Genomic DNA, 21,468 nt, shown 5'->3' on the forward strand with positions numbered 1-21,468 from the left:
ACGAGCTCCTTTGGGCCTCTCTTATAAGGGCACTAATCCCATTCATGAAGGTTCCACCCTCATGACCCAATCACCTGCCAAAGGCTTCATCTCTTAATACCATCACCTGGGGGTTAGGTTTCAACATATGAATTTTGGGGGGACACAAACATTCAGACCACAGCAAAAAGGCAGTGGTAACACAGAAGCAGCCCAACTTTGAAATTGGCCTTAATCCGGTAAAAGTCAGTTCCTTTAATTACTCAACATGGGAATCTAGACTTACTCAGCCTCCCTGGGCCTGCTCTTGCTCAGGTGTTCAATGGCATTAACCAGGCCCAACAGCAGGTGTGGCATGTCCACAGCTCTCAGGACTGTCCCTGCTCCTTCCTTGCCTTCTCAGCTGGGGAGAGCTGATGCAGGCATCGCTAGCTGACCACCCCAGGGTGTCTGTGTCTGTTCTTACCATATTTCCAGCTCTGGTCCAAGCCTGTATCTTGCTCCTCTGTTTTTGGCAATTTCAATACCTGTAAGTACAGACAGAAAAAGAAAATGGGGCAATTTCAGCACCTATACATTCAGAGACAGATGAAATAACCTGCTGCAGTAGGTAGGATAAAAACAAAATACAAACAACAAACAAAAATGCTCTGTGCCTTCCCAGACCGGATGCAGTCAGGCTTCCTGTTGACAGCCTGGCAGCAGAGGGCAGCATACACCTGTATACACCTGCACCTGCCTATACTTGCATATGCCTGCTTATACCTGCAGAAAATGAGAAACAGGGAGGGTTTGCGGGCCTGACCCTTAGCACCACGGAGGAGGCGGAGGAAGAGGAAGAAGTCACACCCTGGTAGTTTATTAACAAGGAAATGCCCAACACCACCTAGAGGAAAAAGGACTTGAAGGATTATGATCCAGCAGTGGTGCCACTGTCAGGCACCATCGGCTTACTGGTCTGGGGCAGCAGCTTCCAACAAGCATCTAGGGAGGAGAGGCTGGCAGAGTGTAGGCTTAGCTCTAGTCACCCAGCCTTCTTCAGTCCAACTGGATTTGCTCTGAGCAAATGAGGTGAAAGCAGGTTGCTATTAAAAAAAAAAACAAAACAAAACAACCACTGGCTGCGGTGGCTCATGCCTGGAATCCCAGCACTTTGGGAGGCCAAGGCAGGTGGATCACTTGAGGACAGGAGTTTGAGACCGGCCTGGCCAACATGGTGAAACCTCGTCTCTACTAAAAATACAGAAATTGGCCATGCATGGTGGCGGACGCCTGTAATCCCAGCTACTCAGGAGGCTAAGGCAGGAGAATTGCTTGAGTCCAGGAGGCAGAGACTGCAGTGAGCCAAGATGGCACCACTGCACTCCAGCCTGGGCAACAGAGTGAGAGTCCATGTCCAAAATAATAATGATAATGATAATAATAATAATCCAGGGTACATGCTGATAAGATGCCAGCTCTTGAAACATTCTGTTTCTATTGCTCCTGGCAAAGGCTCTTGCAGTCAGCAGACCAGTGCAAGATAAGCTGCAACCTGACTACACCTGCAGGCTTGCCCATTTAGGTGCAGGTGTAATAGTTTAACTTTTCATCCTCCACGGTGCGTCCATATGAACGAAAATTAGATGGTGACCTTTCAACAACCACACCCTATCTTCGAGGCCACCATGCCCAGCTGATTTTTGTATTTTAGTAGAGGCGGGGTTTCACCGTGTTGGCCAGGCTAGTCTTGAACTCCTGACCTCAGGTGATTCCCTGCCCCCTCCCCGCCCAAAGTGCTGGGATGACAGGCGTCTTTTTCTACTTCCCTTTCTGGGACGCCTTCTCCCAATGCCCACCCACCAGGGAGGTCCACGGGGACCCAGACCGTCAATCTCTGGTCTCTGCACACCATACCCGCCAGGGGGCAGCCATTCCGTCCAACTTACATATCTCCGAGGATGGGCAGCTCAGCCCCAGCCACTGGACCCCAGAGATAGAACACGGGTCCATCCCCAGGCCTCCCGCCTAAACCGCCAGACTTTTCTTAACCGTGCCTTGTATATCGCTTGTCCCCACGAACTATAAACACTCACTTCCCGAGGAGGACCTGAGCACGTACCACTGGCGGGGTCATTACCCATTTTCTCACCTGATCCCATGCCCAGGGCCGCGAGTTGCCCAGGGCAAGGCTGTGAGCGCGCCACGGGCAAGCCTGGGCCTAGCCACAGTGCCCCCGCCGCCCCAGACTCACTCTTTAAAATCCTTTGCAAATTGCCCTCGAAGTCCAGGGCCCACTGGTTGAGTGCGCAGGTGGCCACGGTCACCTTCCGGCCCATCCTGGCTGCAGTCGCCCGGGCAGGAGGCCAGCGGGGGACAGCAAGACCCGGGTCCCAGCGAGACAGGGTGCTCGGGCGCCGGACCTTCCGGGTTTCCCGGCCCCGCCCCCTCCCCGCCCATCCGTTGAGGCTCCGGCCAAGCAGAACTGCGGCGTCAGGCCCTGCCTACGGATCGCTCCGCCCCGTCTGCGGCGCTCACGACCGCGCCTGCGCAGCGAGGTGGCCGCCGAGTTCGTTGCCCCGTGAAGGGCCCCGCCCCCGCCCCGGCTCCACCCCTGCCCCAGGCCCCGGCCCCGCCCCCGCCCCCGCCCTCGCGGGCAAACCTGTCCAGTCGCACAGGTGCGGGGGAGCTCACCGCCCAGCTGCAGCTCCCCTCCATTTTATCCCAGACCGCCACCCCACAACCAGCTTAGCCATGTTTTATTTTAATACGGCGTGAAACGTTCCAAATACACCAACACTAGAGAGTACGGTAGGAGCGCTCCATCGTGCCCGCGGGACGGCAGACCGCAGCAATCGTTTCTCCGTGCTGGGAATCCCGCCTCCCTGGGCAGATGGCGTTGAATTCCTGGGAACCCTCTCCTGCCCCTTTCACTCCTGTACCACGTGTGTAAGCAGCGCAGGTAGCGCGCTGCTTGCCTTTTCTGAAACTACACGAACTGCACTTTAATGTGCTTCTGCAACTTGATTTTTTCCCCTGTAACATGAGATACGTTCTTTTAATTATTTTTCTGCAGTTTGGTATTCCATTGTAGGAATAAAGCAGGTTTATTCAATAGCGGATGGGCATTGAAGTTGTTAGCAGCGTTTTGCCAACAGACGCACGCACACACGCACTGCTGCAATTTCCTTTCCGCCAGTTCCAGCAGCTTTGCGGAGTAGTAGGGTTCGTGCTGTTGGACTTTCCTAAATATTGCCAAGTCTCTTCTCCAGGGCGCTTGCACCGATTCACTATCAGCAGTTTCTCACTTTTTATTTTTTCACATTTCCTCTTTAGTCCACCCAGGGTAGAATCCATTTTTCCCCCATATAAATAACTGCCTCACCATCCTTGCTCGAAGAGGCCATCCTTCCTTCCGTCATTCATGTTAGTTTAAAAACACACAATTTACAAATTTGGAAAAAGAGGAGGCTTTATTTGTTGTAAAGGGTTGTAGCCTGCAAGGTGGCCGCACCAGGAATCTGTCTCCAGCCAAGGCCAGAGACAGGCACTTCCAAAGAGGAGGGTTTGGGGCAGGAGCTCTATGCTGAAGGGATTGACTAAACATACATATTTAACAGGTTAGAGGAGGAGCTATGAATATTCATGAAGGTGGTCCTGACACATGCCCTGTTTTTGAGCAAAGCATGGAATATATGACCCATGTTCACTTTGGCGTGGAGACTTAATATTTACATGTCTTACAATTAGGGCCTTTATGGCAAAAGATCTTTTCAGGACACAAAGGCATACAGGTGCATCATCTCTATAAACGGGTCAGCTGGTCGGTGGGGTCAGCTGGTCGGTGGTCTCTTATCAGGAGAAAGTCACTGAAATCAGTCTCTTGTCCAATCACAGCTGTTATGGCTGGTGAAACAGGGTGAGTTAGTCAGCATGTGGAGCTGCAATTGTTTTAATATTGCCTATCCCAAGGCCAGTGTTTGGCTAATAGAGACACAGAAAGCCTTGTGGCCGTTAGAATATAGTTTATTCTCTAAGTGTGGAGTGCCTGACTTACCCTTGCCTAGCATGGCTTTAGGTCCTGTTTATAATTTGGTGTCATATTGCCACAGAGTCCGTTCTATCAGTCTTACGATATCTGTTTTAACATGAATGCTGGCCAGTTGTGCTGTCCAAACTCTAAAACAGGGGGCTATTACCAGGCATGTCTGACCTCCCATCGCGTCATGTCTGGGAACTCAGTGTTAAGGTTTTTCTGGTGTCCCCTTGCTCAAGAGAAGGTCCCTTTGGTCAATGGGGGACTTAGGACTTTATTTTTAGCTTATGTACATATACCTGTTTTCACATTTTTAAAATCACTTTTTCACTGCCTATAAAGTAATGCTTGTTCATGACAATTTGGCAACTCCACAAAAGCACAAGAATGTTATACACGCTAACTTATTTAATCCTCACAGTAGTTTTCATGCCTCTGAAATCCACACAATCTGCTCAGATGATCTCCTGCCAACAATGGCTGACACCAGGCCTGGGCAGAGAAGGGGAGGATCCTTGAATATCTGGTTGTCCCAGAAAATAGTAAGTACTCAAAGGATGGTAGGGACATGTCATTTGAAAAAAGAAGCCAATTTGAAGGGGCTCCCATTAGCCAAAGACAGGACAATACAGTAAGGATCATAACTCAGTCAGTTAAATCCATTAGGGCATACTGATAAAAAAAATAAAGAGGAAATTTCTACAGAAGAATGCTTGCTAATAAATAATTTATTAATCAAAGTTGAGGGAATGATAAAATTAGAAAATTAACATTGTCCCAAGAAATAAGGGATTCAGGCAAGAGTCATCATTAAATGCTAGGGTGAAAGGTAATTTGGGAATAGCATATTTACAGTCTCAAAGTATCACTGCTCCAATTACTCATAAATAACAAAAGGAAAAATGGAGACTTCTGGCAGTAAACACTGAACCCCACTATCAATCATGGAGCACAGTGATGTGTTGTCTTAGAAAAGTTTAGGACTCTCGAAATTTATTATGTCACCCTGGGCAACAGAGCAAGATCTTGTCTTTAAATAAATAAAAATAAATAAATTTATTATGTCAAGAGGGAAGTCCTAGAAACTGAGTCACGTAGCATGTTTGTAATTTTGTCTTTTAGATTAGAGACTAATGTTTTTCTTTATCATTTATGTTTTATAAATGACTAGGAGAGACCACAGACCAGGCCTCCTCCCCTTTTAATTACTGATCTTTATTATATTGTCTCTTATTATCCCATACTTAACTCAGACCAGACTCCTACATCTTCAGTGTAAAATGTTAAATATACCTTCTCTCCAAAAAAGACCACCTCAATTTGTCAGATTATAACTTTATGCATAAAAAAGTTAAAATTCTGTTAAACTTCCCTAAAATTTGTCTACATAAATGATCCCAAACATCTACACTTTGAAACACTGATTTCCATTCTTTAAAATCTGTGCTTCCCAGGCAGCCTGTCCTCAAACTTTATACACTTAAATAAACTCTCTTTAAGCTAAATTCTGACCCGTTTGGTTATTTCAGGTTGACAGCCTTCTGACAAGATAAAACATGCTCTAGTATATTATCCTGCCAAAAAAAGTGCATAGCCTGAATGCACAGTGTGGCTCCCTGATTAGATCCTGGGGTTTAAAAAAGGACTGTAGGGCAGGGCTTCACACCTGTTGTCCCAGGATTGTGGGAGGCCAAGATGGGTGGATCGCTTGAGCCCAGGAGTTCGAGACCAGCTTGGGTAACATAGTGAGACCCACGTCTTTACCAAAAAAAAGAAAGTGTGCTCCTGTAGTCCCAGCTACTCAGGAGGGTGAGGGAAGAGAATCGCTTGAGCCCAGCAGTTCAAGGCTGCAGTGAGCTGCGATCGATCGTGCCACTACACTCCAGTCTGTGTGACAGAGACCCCGTCTCAAAAAAGCAAAACAAAACAACAATAACAAAAGGGCTGTAAAGGGCATTATTGGGACAACCGGGGGAAACTGGAGATGCAGAATAGATAACAGCGTTGAACTGACGTGGTCACTGTATTTTGGTAATATAGGAGAAGGTTCTCCTTCTTACAGAGTTGGATACCGAAGTATTTGGGAGGGGGGAATCACGGTATCTGCAGCTAACGGTGGGGACTGAGTGGGGAGAAAAAAGAAAAATACACATATATAAAGAGAGAAAGAGAGACATGAAACGTGGCCACCTGCTCACCCCTGGTGAATCCAGGAATCTGCGTGTTCACTTTACGTTCAACTTGTTTGTATGCTGAACATTTTTCAAAACAAAAAGGTGCAGGTTAAAAATAAAACATGATGTATCTCTGAGGGCCACAGAGACGTGGTAACTACTAGATCGCTCTGCCCGTAAGTAAGGTCTGTTACCCGAGCTGTTGGGTGTGGGGTCAGCAGACACCTTCAGCTGCCCCCACCTCCAGGTCTGCCTCGCCCCAGGTCATGCCCTCGCAACGTGGCCCGTACGTCCGGCTCGCACTGTGGCTCAGCTTCTTCCTTTGCCCAGTTCTGCTGCTCCCTCCCCTCCCGTCCTAGCACGGGTGTGCCCCCTAATAAGCAGACCACCTGGACTCCATCTCGGGTCACTTTGGCGGTCTCCCAGCAGCGAGACTTCCCTGACATCCATGTGTTTACCTGATCGTTTGCGGAGGATCCTCTTCGCCCCGGGACATAAGCCCTAGGAGCAGCGGCTGTGTCTATTTCGCTCCTTGCGGTGCACCGGCGCCTGAACATACGCTCCATCAATGTGCGTCGCGAGCCGCTGAAGCCCCATTTGCCGAGGAGGAAACTGAGGCACGATCATCCAGGTGATGAGCCTGGCACGTTCTCCGCGCGGCCCACGTGGCCTCCCCGCCCCGCCCCACACCCGGCTGGTCCTAGCGGTTCCAGACCAAGCGCGGGAAGCTGCGCTCACTGGCGGGGGCCGGGGAGGGGCGGCGGGGCGGCGGGGCGGGGCCTGGGCCGTCAATCTCGAGTCTGGCCGCTGCCGAGTGGCGGGCGCGGTGGGCCCGGAGTCAGCTCAGGCGTCTCGGCCAATCGCGGGGCGCGGGACCGACGGGCGTCCGGGGTTCGCCTCCGATTGGCGGGCAATCGCTGACGTCATCCGGGGGCGGGCACCCCTGCCCTGCTGGTGACTCCGGCCCCTGGCTAGAGGGTAGGCGGCGAGGAGCAGCGCGAGCCGGCTAAGGGGCGCGTGCGCAGGTGAGGCCAGGGGAAGGTGGTCGCAGGTGAGGGGCCGAGGTGTGCGCAGGTGAGACCAGGGGAAGGTGTGCGCAGTGGGGGACACGTGCCCAGGTGCCCACTCACAGGGCGAGGGTGGGGTCAGGGGCAGGGGGCGTGCGCGCAGGTGGGGACGGGGACCTGCGCGCGCTAGTGGGGACAGGGTCCGGCTCACAGGCTAGGGGCAACTGGGGCTCCGGGAAGGCGGGGCGGAGGCGTGGATAGTCTCCCTTCCCCCACGAGCCGGCCCCTGAGGGATGCTCTGTACCCGCGCGGTCTGGAGCTTCCCCGGGCGAAGGCTGCCTGGCTCCGGGGTCGGCTCCTGGCCCCTCCCCCGTGCCGCGCTCCGCGGCGGCGCTTTCTCCTGCTCCACCTGTTGTTCGCCTCCCTCTTTGTCAGTGCTGAGCCAGGCACAGCAGCTCTGCGATGGGACTGGCTTGTCCGCCGCCCTACCTGACATGCGGCTGTTGAAGCCCTGAGCGCTCACCTTGTGCCTCTTGCTTGACTCCAACTGTGGACCTTGAGCGTCTGCCCTCTCCTGAAATGTTAGCTCCCTGGGGTCTTATTCATCTTTGTGTTCCCTGCAGGACTTTAGCCGGTTGAGAAGGATCAAGCAGGCATTTGGAGCACAGGTGTCTAGAAACTTTTAAGGGACCAGTTCAAGAAGGAAAACTTCCCTTCTGCTGTGAAACTATTTGGCAAGAGTCTAGAGGTAAGTGTGTCTCAGTGTCCTGGATCCTGAGCGCAGGCTATGGCTTCACAGCGTTGAAAGTACAGACAGACTGGTCCACCAGCTCTCGAGTGCCAATGACTGTCTGTGCCTCTTATGAGTAAAGTACAACGTATCAGGGCACCTCCCCTTTGTCTGTTCCCAGCCATCTATTGGGAAGGATGTTACTTAGATATTTATTGCAAAACTCAATGCTTATGACTAAAGAGCTGACTCCTGGGTGACTGAACTCTGTAGTAAGCTAAAAGTACTTCTTAGGTCTTGTTTTAATTCCTTTTGACAACATTCTCCCAGTGGCTTTTTCACACTTTGGTTCTGAGGTTACACATCCTCTGACCCTTTGCAATTTTCTGGTATTTTACATAGTTGATAATGTTGGTACCAGGCATTGTCCCCTCGTAGCTTATCCATGACTTGGGGCAGGAAGAATGCCACCCCATTCTGCTTAGCCTTCCTGTAAGGCAAGTGTGCATGTGGGTGGTCTGGATTAACACTAGTCAGTGTGGAAACTAGGGATCGGAGGGAGTGGGGGCACTGAGCTGGTAAGTTTTGGTTGAGAAGAAACTAAACTTGTATCTTATCTTGATGAGAGCCTGTGGGAGAGGAACTGTCTAAAACAAGCTGGCTTGTCCGGGTGGCTGTGATCTTGAGATCAGACTCACTAGCGTGTCAGTTTTTCTCAGAAGCAGTTTTCTTTCATCCACTTTGATTTTACAGATATAAGGAGAGTGACTGGCACTCACCAGGCTCTGTATTCAGTATTTGGGGCTGTAGAGAGACACGGTCTCTTCCCATCAAGAACTCTTCGTCCTGCTTTGTACATCATAGGAACTTCAGAAACTAACTTGTGTAAATTGAATTAAGTGCTGCTACTCCAGTTCTCACACTGCATAAGGAAAATGTCTTTCATAATTGAAAATTTTTAAATGAGTGTAAATGTTTATTAAAGTAGTTCATGCTCACATTTTTTTAAAAATCAGGGTTAAAAGGCTTCCAAAGAAATAGTCCCTACCGCATCCCACGTCGACAGTCTTGCTTGCCAGCAGCAAACACTTTTCATTCTTTTAGCTACTTTTGTGTTGTTGTATGTACCTACTTATTTCTAAGTAGTTTGCTTTTAGCAACCCTAACTTTGCAAATTTCCTTCTGCACGTACAATAATCAATAGAGAATACATTGTTATGACAAAGTTACCATTATTCATTGTTGAGCCAAGTAAGATCCTATAATAATGGTTTGATTTCTTCTTTTCCTCCCTTGTATGACTTTTTATTTTTCCTGGAGTTAACAGTTGCCTTGCTTTTTTTTTTAATTTGGTAAGGTTTCTATGCATCTATCATTCATATTTTTTTTTCTGGATCTGTAACTGAGCTGTCACACATATCAATAATTTTCCTACACATTTGGATGCAACAAAATTCATCATTTTCATTTCCTCTCTTTCCTAGCCATTCATCTTATACCAATGTGGTCTGGTTTCTGGCTAGTCCTGCTGCATAGCTGTCCTCTTGGGACTTGCCCATGCCCTTTTGTGGACATCACTTCAGCAGCTCTCTTGGGTCTCCAGTTTCCTGGATCCTTTGTTGTTGTCCTTGAGTAATAGTTCTCATAGGAATAGAATTCTAGGTTGCAAAAAAGTTTTCCTCAGAATTTTGAAACTTTTTGTCATTGTCTTCTAGAATCCAGTTTGCTGTTGAGAAATCTAAGGCTACCATGATTTTTACTCCTGGTTTTTCTCTAAAAGCTTTCAAGAGCATCTTTTTAAAAAATCTCTGATATTTTAAAGTTTCACAGTTATGAACTTGTTCTGGAAGTGGGGATGTCACTGCTTCCTCCAAATTATAACCATGTAGAGCAGCTGTGGGTACCTAGAGACATTCTTTGTTCTCTCCGCCTTTTTTTGTAGGGTGATTATTGAGGGCCTCATATGGGCCGCTGTTCTAGGCCCTGGTAGTAGAACAATGAGGAGGACACACAATTCCTGCCCTTGGGAAACTTACACTCTAGTGAGGGGAGACAGACAATACACACACACAAATGAATACTTCTAGGCGATGGGGAGAGTTACTAAGAAAATTAAGTACCCAGTGGAGGGCCTTGGCAGGGAACCTGGGGAGCAGCTGCTTCAGATTGGCTGGGAGAGAAGATCTCCCAAGGAGGGGACATTTTACATGAGCCCTGAACAAGGACACCTGCAAATGTGCTCTAAGCAGAGGAAGTCAGTGCCACGGGCGACTTAGACTGTGTTCAAGGATGAGTGAAGACCCCTGTGTTCCTGGAGCCAAGGAGAATAGGAGAGAGTGGTATGTAGGAGGGAGGTGGGAGCCAATTTGTGCTGTAAGAGGGAGGGGCATTCTGCCATGTTTGGAGAATGAACTGAGACTAGCAGGAGCAGCCGTAGGAAGGTCAGGTGGGAGGTGATTGCAGGGTCCAGAGGAGAGAGTCTGAGACAAGATGATCTCTTCCCTGCATGGAATCTGCTGTCAGGGACAAGGTACCGGGAAGGTGTGCACAGGAGGCCAGCCCTGCCAGGCCCAGGAGCAGTGGTGGATGCAACAGGGAAAGGTGGTGTCTGTTATTTGAGGGACAATTTTAGCAAGGTTCTCCTTCTTGCAGGGCCCAATGGCTGCAAAATCGCAACCCAACGTTCCCAAAGCCAAGAGTGGAGACAGCGTCACCAATGACAGAACTGCATCTCAAGGGCAGTGGGGCCGTGCCTGGTAAGGATCTTGCCTGTTCTCCCAGCTAGAAAGTAAAGTGGGGTCTCAGAGCTTTCCAGCCTTTGGAATTGTATGGACCCAAAGGAATGAAACACCTATTTAAAAGAAAAAAAAATTTTTTTTTTTTTTTTGTCAAGACTAATGAAAGGTAAGCAGTTTCCCACTTTATAAAGTAAGGAATTAGAAAAAGAAACTAGAAATCATGGCCGGTCCACAATGTGGGAAAAAAGATATGGGCTTAAAGAGCAGCTGGGGCCTTCTCACCACCCTGGAGTATGACCTGTTGTCACAGCTCCCATTTTTCCATGGAGCCGTGGGGACTTCCTGTGGGGCGAGTGTCCTCTCCGGCCTGGAACTGGGGAAATGACTGGCCTTGGTGGTTGTGAAAAACCTACCTGCACTCATGTTCTGAGCTCTGGGCCTTCCGTGGGGGCCCCAGATTGTGCCGCCAGTTAATCAACCACAGTAAAGCAGGCATGTTGAGTGGCTTCCTTGCCCACAAGGAGGGCCTGTGCTAGGAGCTGATGCCCTCTCTCATGGGGTGCTGGTGGGTTTGAGCAACAGGTCCTCCACACAAGACCCTGTTAGGGTCCTGGTGGGGCCCGGGGCGGATGGGCCCCCGTGTGACTGCCTGCATCCGTCCTCGCAGGGAGGTGGACTGGTTTTCACTGGGGAGCATCATCTTCCTACTGCTGTGCGCGCCCTTCATCGTCTACTACTTCATCATGGCGTGTGACCAGTACAGCTGCGCCCTGACCGGCCCCGTGGTGGACATCGCCACCGGGCGTGCTCAGCTGTCAGACATCTGGGCCAAGACTCCACCTATAACGAGGAAAGCCGCCCAGCTCTATACCTTGTGGGTCACCTTCCAGGTCAGCAGCCCCTGCCCTGGGGTCGGGGCACAGCAGGTGGGGAGTGTGCCCTCCTGCTGGGATAGTCCTTCCATTTGTCTGGGACATGGGATCCTGACTCAGGTTGACATCTGGGTTCCCGGGACCCAGCAGGGCATTCCTTGGTGTGTTCAGATTCATCCTCAGATGTCAGGCAGAAGGCACCTGTCACATCAGTGTTCAATACACCTTCATGGCCTGCCTGCCTGCAGTTGCTGGGCACGCCCAGCTCTGGAGAGACAAGCTGAGGATAGGAGCAAAACCTGGTGGGAGGGCAGGGCCAGCCCGAGGAAGCCCCATAGTCGGCAGGAGTCATGCCTTGCACCAGGCCTGGAAAGGAGCATCTCAGTCCCCAAAGGGACGCTCTCAGTCATGAGATGCCACTCACGAGGCAGGGCTGTGTTTCCCCACAGGCGGTCAAGATCCAGGATGTTCTCAGCTCTGTGGTGTCCCCACCGGCTTCCCGGTCCAGAGGGAGTTCCGGGAAGGGGTTGTTGTAAACCTGGCACACACAGGGGTGGTGCTGATTGCCTGAACCCAGGAAAAGGTTTCCAGGGAAACGGTGCTAGAAAGAGACAGGCCTGGGTTTTCCTTCCCTGCGAGGGAGGAAGGCTCAGATCCTGATTAGCTGTTTCTCCGCAGGGTCCAAGCTTTTGGGCTCCAGAATACTTCTCAGTTCCGATCTCTTGGTCCCTTTGAGTGAACAGGGGCAGTGTGAATCACAAATAGACACAAAGCAGGAACCCACCTGTCCATCAGTAGATGAATAGACACACAGAACAGAACACTGTGCCCACTATGGGACACTATTTGGCAGTGGAAGGGAATGAAGCTCTGATGCCACTAGGCGGATGACCCTTGAAGACACCACTGAGCGAGAGAAGCCAGTCACAGAGGCCGCATACCGTGCGGTTCCATTTATATGCAATGCCCAGCACAGGCAGATCCACAGAGGCAGAAAGCTCAGTGGCAGCCAGGGGCGGCAGGGACAGGAAACTCAGAGTGACCGTGGATGGGAACAACATTTTCTTTTATGGTGATGAAAAGTTCTGGAATTAGCAGTGATGGGTGTACAACCAGTGATGTAAATGTGCTGACTGCCACTGAATTGTGCACTTTAAAAAGGTGAATTTTAGCCGGGTGTGGTAGTGCACACCTATAATCCTGGCTACTTGGGAGGCTGAGGTGGAAGGATCACTTGAGCTCAGGAGGTCAGCGCTGCAGTGAGCTATGACTGCACCACTGCACTCCAGCCTGGGTGGTGGGGCAAGACGTCATCTCAAAAAATAGATTTATGTATCAAAAAAAGGTGAATTTTGTGGGATTCTCCATTTTTAAAGGTGACTGGGAGGGACCTGTGCCCTCTCCTGAGGGGCGAATGGAGCCCTGGGGGAGAACGCGTTGGCACTTTCCCTGGTTGATGAGTTTATTGTCTCAGAACCCTCTTCAAAACCGGCAGCCCAGCAGTGTGAGCTTCCAGGAGCCATAAGTGCTTTGGGAAGAAAAAGGCTATGATTGTGATTCTCATGTTCCTGCTATGCGTCCCCCTTTGCAGGTGCCCTCCAGGTGGGGGTGATCAGGCTGCTTGTGTGTTTCAGGTGCTTCTGTACACGTCTCTCCCTGACTTCTGCCATAAGTTTCTACCCGGCTACGTAGGAGGCATCCAGGAGGGGGCCGTGACCCCTGCAGGTAGCTCCCTCCCCTTCACCCTCCCCAGGCTCCCGTTCCTGGCCCTTCCTCTCAGGGACCTGTCCTTCCCCACACTGCTTCATCCCTAAGACTTGTCACAGGATAGAAATCCATTTTGCTTGGATTTTTCATAGCATCCGTCCTCAAAACCATTGAGGGCAGCTGGGGCCATCCCACACCCAGGTTAGAAATCACTTTCCTGGGTAAGGAGGGAATGGATGGGTCCAGCTTCTTCCCAGCCCCATAGCAGGGGATGCACTGGGCCCATCGAGCTTCCTGCAGAGACCACCGTGCCTTCCTCTGGGCTGTCTATGGGAGACCTTGTCTGTTCATTCCTCGCCATCATTGAGAACCATGAGGAGCCTGGCTTCATGCCTCACACGTGGGTGCAGACTGGAACCTCACCCCAACTCTGCCCTGAGAGACTCCCTGTTTTTGGGGTGGGGGGTGGGCTGAGGTGCTCCCCAACAATTACAGATGGGACCAGGGACACCACAGGGGCATCCTCACTTGCTTCTGCCCCTCTGCCCTGACCTCCCTGTCAGACTACGCACCTGTCACTCAGCCTATGGCCAGTTAGCAAGATGCAGAACCAAAGGATGGACTCAGCCTCCTCTCCCTCTTCCCAGGAATTAGGAGGAGCAGGCAGTTCCTTGGCCAAGGGTGTAGGAGCCTCAGACATGGTGCCTGGGGCCCCGGACAAGGGTCTGCAGCAGCAGAGGCCCAGAAAGTGACCAGAGCCCCCGCCAGGCACACTTCAGCCCAGCCAAGCTCCTCACTACAGGCTGGGAAAGCACCTTGATTTCTGAATCCTTCGTCTGCAGGGGTTGTGAACAAGTATCAGATCAACGGCCTGCAAGCCTGGCTCCTCACACATCTGCTCTGGTTTGCAAACGCTCATCTCCTGTCCTGGTTCTCGCCCACCATCATCTTCGACAACTGGATCCCATTGCTGTGGTGCGCCAACATCCTTGGCTATGCCGTCTCCACCTTCGCCATGGTCAAGGGCTACTTCTTCCCCACCAGCGCCAGAGACTGGTACGTTCTTAGCAGCGGGTCCTGCCTGATGTGGAAAGTGGAAACTTCCACCCCTGGCCTTTCTTGCTGCCTGGGGCAGGTAGTTGTAAAGCCCTGAGCACTGAGAATCCATGGAAGAGGAGGAGGGGATGGAACTTGCTTCACCCTGGGGAACATCCTTTCTGAATGTTTGCTGGCTTCTCCAGCCTTGGCAAGAATGCAGCTGAAGATGGCCAGGTCAGATGTGGTGGCCGAGTCATTGTCTTTAGGGCTGGCGTGGGGGTAGGGAGGTCAGGAAGAACTTCTGGCTTGGGGCACTGGCAGACCATTGCCTCTTTGGATTAGCTAGTGAGGCCCAAAACAAGCTTCGTGAAGAGTCTTGTTGTCCCTGTGGCTTTAATGTAACAGCTTCCCAGGAGAGCCCTGCTGGCTTGTACCCATTCTATGGAAGCCTTGGCTGGACAGCGGTCAGCCAGTCATTTGTCTGTCCACTCACCCATTCACCTGCCCATCTCCCCAGCCACCCACCCATCCACCCGTTCACCTACATATTCACCCATCATCCACCCACTCATCACCCCATCCCATTCACCCACTCACCCATCCATCTACCCATCACCTCATCCCATTCACCCACTCACCCATCCATCTACCCATCAACCCATCCCATTCACCTGCCTACCAATGCATCATCCACCCACCCTCATGCATCCACCTATCCATCACCCACAGCCACCCAGCCATCATCCATCCATCTACCCTCCCATCATCCATTCATCCATCTGCCCATCCACCTACCCATCTAGCCACCCACCCATCCACCTGCCCATCTCCCCATCCATCCACCTACCCACCCAACCGTCCATCATCCGTCTCATCCACCTGCCCATCCACCCTCCACCCCATCTGTCTACCCACCCGTCATCCATTTGTCCATCCACCTACCCACCCACCTACACATCTAGCCACCCACCCATCCACCTGCCCGTCATCCATCCACCTACTCATCCATCCACTCTATCAGGGCCTGTTAATGGCGTGTGCTGAAGGGAAGGGATGCATTCATCCCATCCAGGTCAACCTCCTGCCTGAGCAATGTCCACAGCTCCTGACCGGCCTCCCTTACCATCTCAGGCCCTCCTAGCTGGCTCCCTCCGGTTCCCTGGGTGACGCTTCTGAACACACCTGATCCCTGCCACCCTGCACCCTAGCTCAACCCTGCCTATCATTTATCCATCCCCCTGCTCCTCTCCCCATCTCATTCATCCATCCTTCCACCCACTCACCCTCTTATCTGTCCATCCATCCATCCATCCATCCATCCATCCATCCATCCATCCATCATAAACCAATGTTTGGTGGGATTCTCTTGTGGACACTTGTAGGCAGTGGGACTCACAGTTCAGTTTGGGGGATCCAAAAAACCCAGTGTGGTTTACACCTAGGCTTTTGGGAAGTGTTTCTGGAGGATGACACTTTGTAGCTTGTGTGTTACCAGATAATGATCCTGGCCTTCAATGTCTCCTTTAGATCATCCTTGTCACCTTTCATGTCAATGGCTGTGGACTTTGTGTGTTTTGCTTTTTGCTACTTACCCTACCTGAGGGAACTGGACATGAAAATAGGATTTTCTAGTTAACACAGAAATTGCTGTGTGTCCGCAGCCAGCTAGACCGAGCCAGGGTCTCCACAGGGGTTATCTCAGCTGATGCTCTGGCCCTCCAGGGATTGGGGGATTCAGGTAACTGGTCAAAGAACTTGTCCTGCACATGCTGGAAGCCGGGCCCAGGGTGCGTTTGTCATTCTCTACGCTGGCGTGATTTATAATGTCACTCACCCATGAGGACCCACATGCCCCGAGTCTACTTCAAACCACGTGCTTGGGCCCCAGAACGTAATCTCAGTGCAGTTGAGCCAGTTCTTCGGCTCACCTGTGCCATGCATCAAGGGCATCTGGAGAAGGGTAGAGAGAAACCCAGGTACCAGCCCAGGGCCAGTCTCCCACCCTCCCGGGCACGGAGCAGGTGCCCAGGGGCTTCTGCCAAGGATGCCTCTGCTGAGCAGCAGCTGAACACAAAGGAGAATGAATGAGGGTGCCAGGAACCAGCCAACTGAAGCATTCCAGCCATGGGGGTCCTCACGGCTCATGGCCAGCCTCTGCCCGTGCCGTCTCACGTTACCCTTTAGGACCCTGGACCAGTGCTGGGCTCCCACTAAGCAAGGTGGCCTCATCTTCCACTAAATGTATCTTTTATTTATATTTTCAAGCAAATTCACAGGCAATTTCTTTTACAACTACATGATGGGCGTCGAGTTTAACCCTCGGATCGGGAAGTGGTTTGACTTCAAGCTGTTCTTCAACGGGCGCCCCGGGATCGTCGCCTGGACGCTCATCAACCTGTCCTTCGCAGCAAAGCAGCGGGAGCTCCACGGCCATGTGACCAACGCCATGGTCCTGGTCAACGTCCTGCAGGTGCCTGTCATGGCTGGAGAGGGTGGAACGCCGATACCGGCGGGCTCTGGGGAAACCCAAGAGCCGGAGCGTGTTTCCATGACCTTAATCTACCACTTGTAAAAGAGAGTCAGCCGCCCTCCCCAGGTGTCACCAGGAAGCGGCCGGAGAGCATGTGGTGAAGGAAGCCATCCTTGGGTGCCTGTCTCTGCCAGCCCTGGGAGGGGAGGAGGCAGGTTCTACGCAGCCAGGCATGGTCCGGGAAGGTCTCCCTTGGGGATTACACCAGGGTAGACTCTGGGGGTGCGTGGGAGTTAACCTGGTAGAGTGGAGGCAAGACGGCGTGCTCCAGGCACCCCCTGTAGGGAGAGAGGGTGGCAAGTCTGGGACACTCAGGAACGTCCCGCATCCTGTGCAGACAGCGTTCAGGAGCTCGGAGGCAGGTGAGGCTGGAGGCCTTATGGAAGTCGTCGTCTTTATCTTAAAAGCAGCAAGACCGGGAAAGCGTGTGCTGAGCTGGGGTGCAGGGTGGCAGGGATCAGGTGTGTTCAGAAGCGTCACCCAGCGAGCCGGTGGGAGCTGGCTAGGAGGGCCCGAGAGGGTGAAGGAGGCCGGTCAGGAGCTGCTGACATTGCTCAGGCAGGAGGTTGACCTGGTTGGGATGAACGTATCCGTTTCCCTCGGCATGCGCCAGTGCAGGCCCTGAGAACCTGGGCTGGAAGAGACGCCAGGGCCATGGGCTTGGGTGGCTCTGAGGACAAGGACACCCTTACCCCTGCCCATGTGCCAGGCAGGAAGAGCCCCAGCTGCACAGTGAGGAAGCTGCTGAGCCGCTCCCCAAGCGCCCCCTCCTGCGTCCGCGCCGAGTGTGATTTCCCCGAGGCCCGTCTGGGCCCCAGGAGGGCTGGGGACAGTCAGCGGCTGCTTCCGTCTTGCAGGCCATCTACGTGATTGACTTCTTCTGGAACGAAACCTGGTACCTGAAGACCATTGACATCTGCCATGACCATTTCGGGTGGTACCTGGGCTGGGGCGACTGTGTCTGGCTGCCTTACCTTTACACGCTGCAGGTGAGGAGGTGGGCAGGGCCGGGGCCGGCCCAGCGGGGCATTTGGCAGACACATGCTAAGCTTTCTCCTTGCAGAAGCATCTGTCCTTGGGGGCGCCAAAGCTGCTTTCTGTTTCTAGGAAGAAGGGAAGGCCTCACGTATTAGCTAGCTTGGCCGCCTTGGGCCACCAGCCAGGGAGGTGACCTTGAGCATGTCCCCAACATCTGCAAAGTAGGGCAGATGCCGGCTTAGGGCTAGATGGGGCAGTTGAGGTGGAGGTGGGTCAGTGCGGGTGCTGGCAGCAGGTGTCCTCTTTATTCCTGCCTCCTAGGATGTGCTGGGCACTGGGGCAGGGCTGCCCTGGGAGTTCCAAGACAGTGGGGGACAGCGAGCGGCCTTGTCATTGGCATCAAGCCCCCCACTTCCCTCCCAGCTCAACGAGAGCAGCCCTGCTCTGATTTGGGGGAAATGCTGGGCTCCCAGGTAAGGGATACCAGGTGGCGTCTGGTCCCGCATCCTATGCAGGATGCCATCTGCCCATTTCAAGAGCAAGGAGCCCCCTGGGGACAGAAATAACTCACACCAGGGCACTTGCTCAGCAGCACGGTGGGGTGGCCTGCCCCAGGAGGCTGTGCACAAGTGAAGAGAACCAACGTGGAGAGGCTGTCACCTGTTCAGGATGTGACAGGCCCAGCCTCACCCGTGACAGCCAGTCCTGTGGGATGGAGGTGTGGGTGTCCTGGAGAAGTGTCCTGGAGACGCTCACAGCAGAGAGGGCCAGTACCAGGTGGAGGGTGCAGAGCCCCAGCTGGCCCCACGCTCACACCAGGTCCTTGGAGCCTCCGCATGGCCCACCCGGCCCCATTTCTCCACATGGCTGGCTGCAGGCCTGCTGGTTCCCTGGTTTTATAAACTCCGTTTTCTAGGGATGTGAAAACGTAGCAATAGGTCCCACTATATAGTAGTTCTTACTTGCTTTAGCCTCTGTATGTGTCTTGAGATGGATGTACATTTTTTATACTACATTTGTATTAGTCTTCTCCGGAGAAACAGAATCAATGGAAGGGTGGAGGGTATACGTGTAAGAAACAGATGTATTTTTCAACTCATGTGATTGAAGGGTGGCTTCAGGGCAGCCTGGAGGCCCAGGGAAGAGTTGATGCTACGCTTAAATAGAAGGCCACTTTCTTTTTTTTTTTGAAACGGAGTCTTGTTCTGTCACCCAGGCTAGAGTGCAGTGGTGTGATCTTGGCTCACTGCAACCTCCACCTCCTGGGTTCAAGCGATTCTCCTGCCTCAGCCTCCCAAGTAGTTGGGATTACAGGTGCACGCCACCATGCGCGGCTAATTTTTGTATTTTTAGTAGAGATGGGGTTTTACCACGTTAGTCAGGCTGGTCTCAAACTCCTGACCTTGTGATCCGCCTGCCTCAGCCTCCCAAAGTGCTGGGATTACAGGCATGAGCCACTGTGTGTGGCCAGAGTGAGCCACTGTGCGTGGTCAGAAGGCCACTTTTTAGCAGATTCCCTCTTCTTTGGGGAAGGTGGGTCTTCTGTCTCTTAAGGCCTTCAACTGACTGGATGAGGCCCACCCCCATTGTGAAGGGTCATCCGCTCTGCCTGGTCGACTGATTCGTGAATCTCATCTGAAAAATGCCTTTACAACCAGACTAGTGTTTGATGAAATATCTGGGAATAGTGGCCTGGCCAAGTGGACACATTAAATTGACCATCACAATATTAAATTCAGATTATATTTTTAATACTGTTACATGTTTGATATTTATACTATATGTCATATATAGGGGGTGTATACACACACACATACACACATAGACAGGTAGAATGCGGGTGGAGTTACTCATTTAATACCCACAATAGCCCTCGAGGTAAGTGCTTTTATTCACAGAAGAGAACACTGAGGCAAGGCGTGTCAGAGGCAGAGCTGCGGTTCGACCCCAGGCCCACCGGGCCCCCGAGCCCACACTCCTGTCCTCTCCCTGGGCAAAGCACCGCTTGACCCCTTCCCCCTCGTCCCCCAGGGTCTGTACTTGGTGTACCACCCCGTACAGCTGTCCACCCCGCATGCCGTGGGCGTCCTGCTGCTGGGCCTGGTGGGTTACTACATCTTCCGGGTGGCCAACCACCAGAAGGACCTCTTCCGCCGCACGGATGGGCGCTGCCTCATCTGGGGCAAGAAGCCAAAGGTCATCGAGTGCTCCTACACGTCCGCAGACGGGCAGAGGCACCACAGCAAGCTGCTGGTGTCAGGCTTCTGGGGCGTGGCCCGCCACTTCAACTACGTCGGCGACCTGATGGGCAGCCTGGCCTACTGCCTGGCCTGCGGCGGCGGCCACCTGCTGCCCTACTTCTACATCATCTACATGGCCATCCTGCTGACCCATCGCTGCCTCCGGGATGAGCACCGCTGCGCCAGCAAGTACGGCCGGGACTGGGAGCGTTACACCGCCGCGGTGCCTTACCGCCTGCTGCCTGGAATCTTCTAAGGGAGCGCCCGAGGGAGAAGCCCTGCAGGGCTGTCAAGAGCATGTTCTGCCAGGTCTGTGGGGGCTGGCATCCCAGCTGCAACTGTAGGAGCCTCAGTTTCCTCATCTGTAAACTGGAGAGAGCCCGGCACTTGGCAGGTGTGCAGTACATAATAACGCTCTGTTCCTTGCTGTTGCCTTCAAGGGAATTCTGAGTGTCCACCACTGCCATATTGCCAGCACAGACGGATTTTCCCTTATCAGTGTCTCTAGGGCAGGAGGATTACCCGGTCACCTTTACTAGTCCTTTGGAGACAATTTACCTGTATTAGGAGCCCAGGCCACGCTACACTCTGCCCACACTGGTGTCTGCTGCTGAGCAGGTCTTCCCATGCCCTGTCATTAGGCTGCATTTATTCTTGCTAAATAAAAGTGGGAGTGGGGTGTGTGGGTTATCCATGTATCGCCTTTCAGCTGCAGATCCCCCCTCCCCTGCCTGCTCTGCAGTCGTGGGCGGGGCCTGTGCTGTGTTTCTCTTTGGTAGCGTGCATGGTGTTGAACTGGGGCGCTGGGGAGAAAGGGGCTTTCATGTCGTTTCCTTCTTGCTCCTGCTGCACAGCTGCCAGGGGTGCTCGGCAGACATCCAGGGGCGCTCTGCCTGGAGTGTGCAGACCTCAGAGAGGTCCCAGCACCGACTGTGGCCTTTCGGGTGTAGGCGAGTGGGCTCTGCTCCCCGATTCCCTGTGAACGCCCACCTTCTCGAGAGAATTTTCTGCTTGCCCGGTGACTCTGCACGGACTCTGGCTTGAGCAACTCGGGGAACTTCACCCTCGGGGGCCTCCCACGCCTTCTCCAGCAAGGAGGTCTCAGTCCCGGCCTTGGCAGGGCACCTCCTTTTCTGTGCTTTGTTACCTGGGGCATTCTCCCTCATCCCTACGGTGTTGTGTAAAGCTCTTTTTAAACTTTATGCTCTGAGTAGAGTTCATCTTTATATTAAACTTTCCCTGTTCGAATAAATGGCTGTGTGGTGTCTGACTCGTGAATGGGCCTGACCGCAGGTCTGACTGGTATATGCGGGCTCTGTTTCCGGTATGAGAAGGGGTGTCCGAGAGAGACGCTTGGGTGCAGCATCAAAGCGTTGGGTGCCCATGGGTGCATGGCGCCACCCTGCCCCTCTCCCTCCCACGTCAGCCCTTTGCTGGGGCTGTTTTCAGGTTGGATGTGG

The 21,468-nt window shown here is 52.7% G+C and overlaps 2 protein-coding genes and 1 long non-coding RNA gene across 8 annotated transcripts in view; 1 reads left to right on the forward strand and 2 right to left on the reverse strand.

Moving 5' to 3' along the window:
- NADSYN1 (NAD synthetase 1) overlaps positions 1-2,392 on the reverse strand; it is a 47,897-nt gene extending 45,505 nt beyond the window's left edge. For all 4 annotated transcript variants that reach the window (XR_013403418.1, XR_013403417.1, XM_015113399.3 and 1 more), the window contains exons 1-2: positions 2,213-2,392; positions 446-506 (exon numbers count right to left, since the gene is read on the reverse strand). Coding sequence is in view for 2 of the 4 variants with exons in the window: in XM_015113399.3 (XP_014968885.2) it covers positions 446-506; positions 2,213-2,297 (146 nt within the window). In the remaining 2 variants the exon portion in view is untranslated. The remainder of the gene's footprint in view (positions 1-445; positions 507-2,212) is intronic.
- A 1,023-nt stretch (positions 2,393-3,415) lies between these two features.
- LOC144334050 (uncharacterized) lies at positions 3,416-6,982 on the reverse strand. The gene is made up of 2 exons (XR_013403419.1): positions 6,627-6,982; positions 3,416-3,864 (listed from the first exon to the last, which is right to left on the reverse strand). It is a non-coding gene; the product is annotated as an uncharacterized LOC144334050 (long non-coding RNA).
- Positions 6,983-7,118: 136 nt separating this feature from the next.
- Positions 7,119-21,260, forward strand: DHCR7 (7-dehydrocholesterol reductase). 3 transcript variants are annotated; one of them, XM_015113403.3, is made up of 9 exons: positions 7,119-7,242; positions 7,799-7,923; positions 10,558-10,661; positions 11,311-11,533; positions 13,150-13,240; positions 14,065-14,278; positions 16,526-16,730; positions 17,648-17,779; positions 19,800-21,260. In XM_015113403.3, the coding sequence occupies exons 3-9, from the start codon at positions 10,564-10,566 to the stop codon at positions 20,262-20,264; spliced, it is 1,428 nt and encodes a 475-aa protein (XP_014968889.3). In that variant the 5' UTR covers positions 7,119-7,242; positions 7,799-7,923; positions 10,558-10,563; the 3' UTR covers positions 20,265-21,260. The 3 variants fall into 3 exon arrangements, with proteins under 3 accessions (XP_014968889.3, XP_014968892.3, XP_014968890.3); XM_015113406.3 differs by having other exon boundaries at positions 7,119-7,219; XM_015113404.3 differs by having other exon boundaries at positions 7,119-7,193.
- The last annotated feature ends 208 nt before the right edge of the window (positions 21,261-21,468 follow it).

This window comes from Macaca mulatta, chromosome 14, assembly GCF_049350105.2.
Source record: "Macaca mulatta isolate MMU2019108-1 chromosome 14, T2T-MMU8v2.0, whole genome shotgun sequence".
Lineage (NCBI taxonomy): Eukaryota > Metazoa > Chordata > Mammalia > Primates > Cercopithecidae > Macaca > Macaca mulatta.

What these genes read in the sequence shown, in the direction of transcription:
- DHCR7 (XM_015113403.3), top strand. Translation starts at nt 10,564, where the DNA reads ATGGCTGCAAAATCGCAACCCAACGTTCCCAAAGCCAAGAGTGGAGAC. An exon ending in GGGCAGTGGGGCCGTGCCTG is followed by an intron (nt 10,662 to 11,310) that starts GTAAGGATCTTG and finishes CCGTCCTCGCAG; the next exon opens with GGAGGTGGACTGGTTTTCAC. An exon ending in GGGGGCCGTGACCCCTGCAG is followed by an intron (nt 13,241 to 14,064) that starts GTAGCTCCCTCC and finishes CTTCGTCTGCAG; the next exon opens with GGGTTGTGAACAAGTATCAG.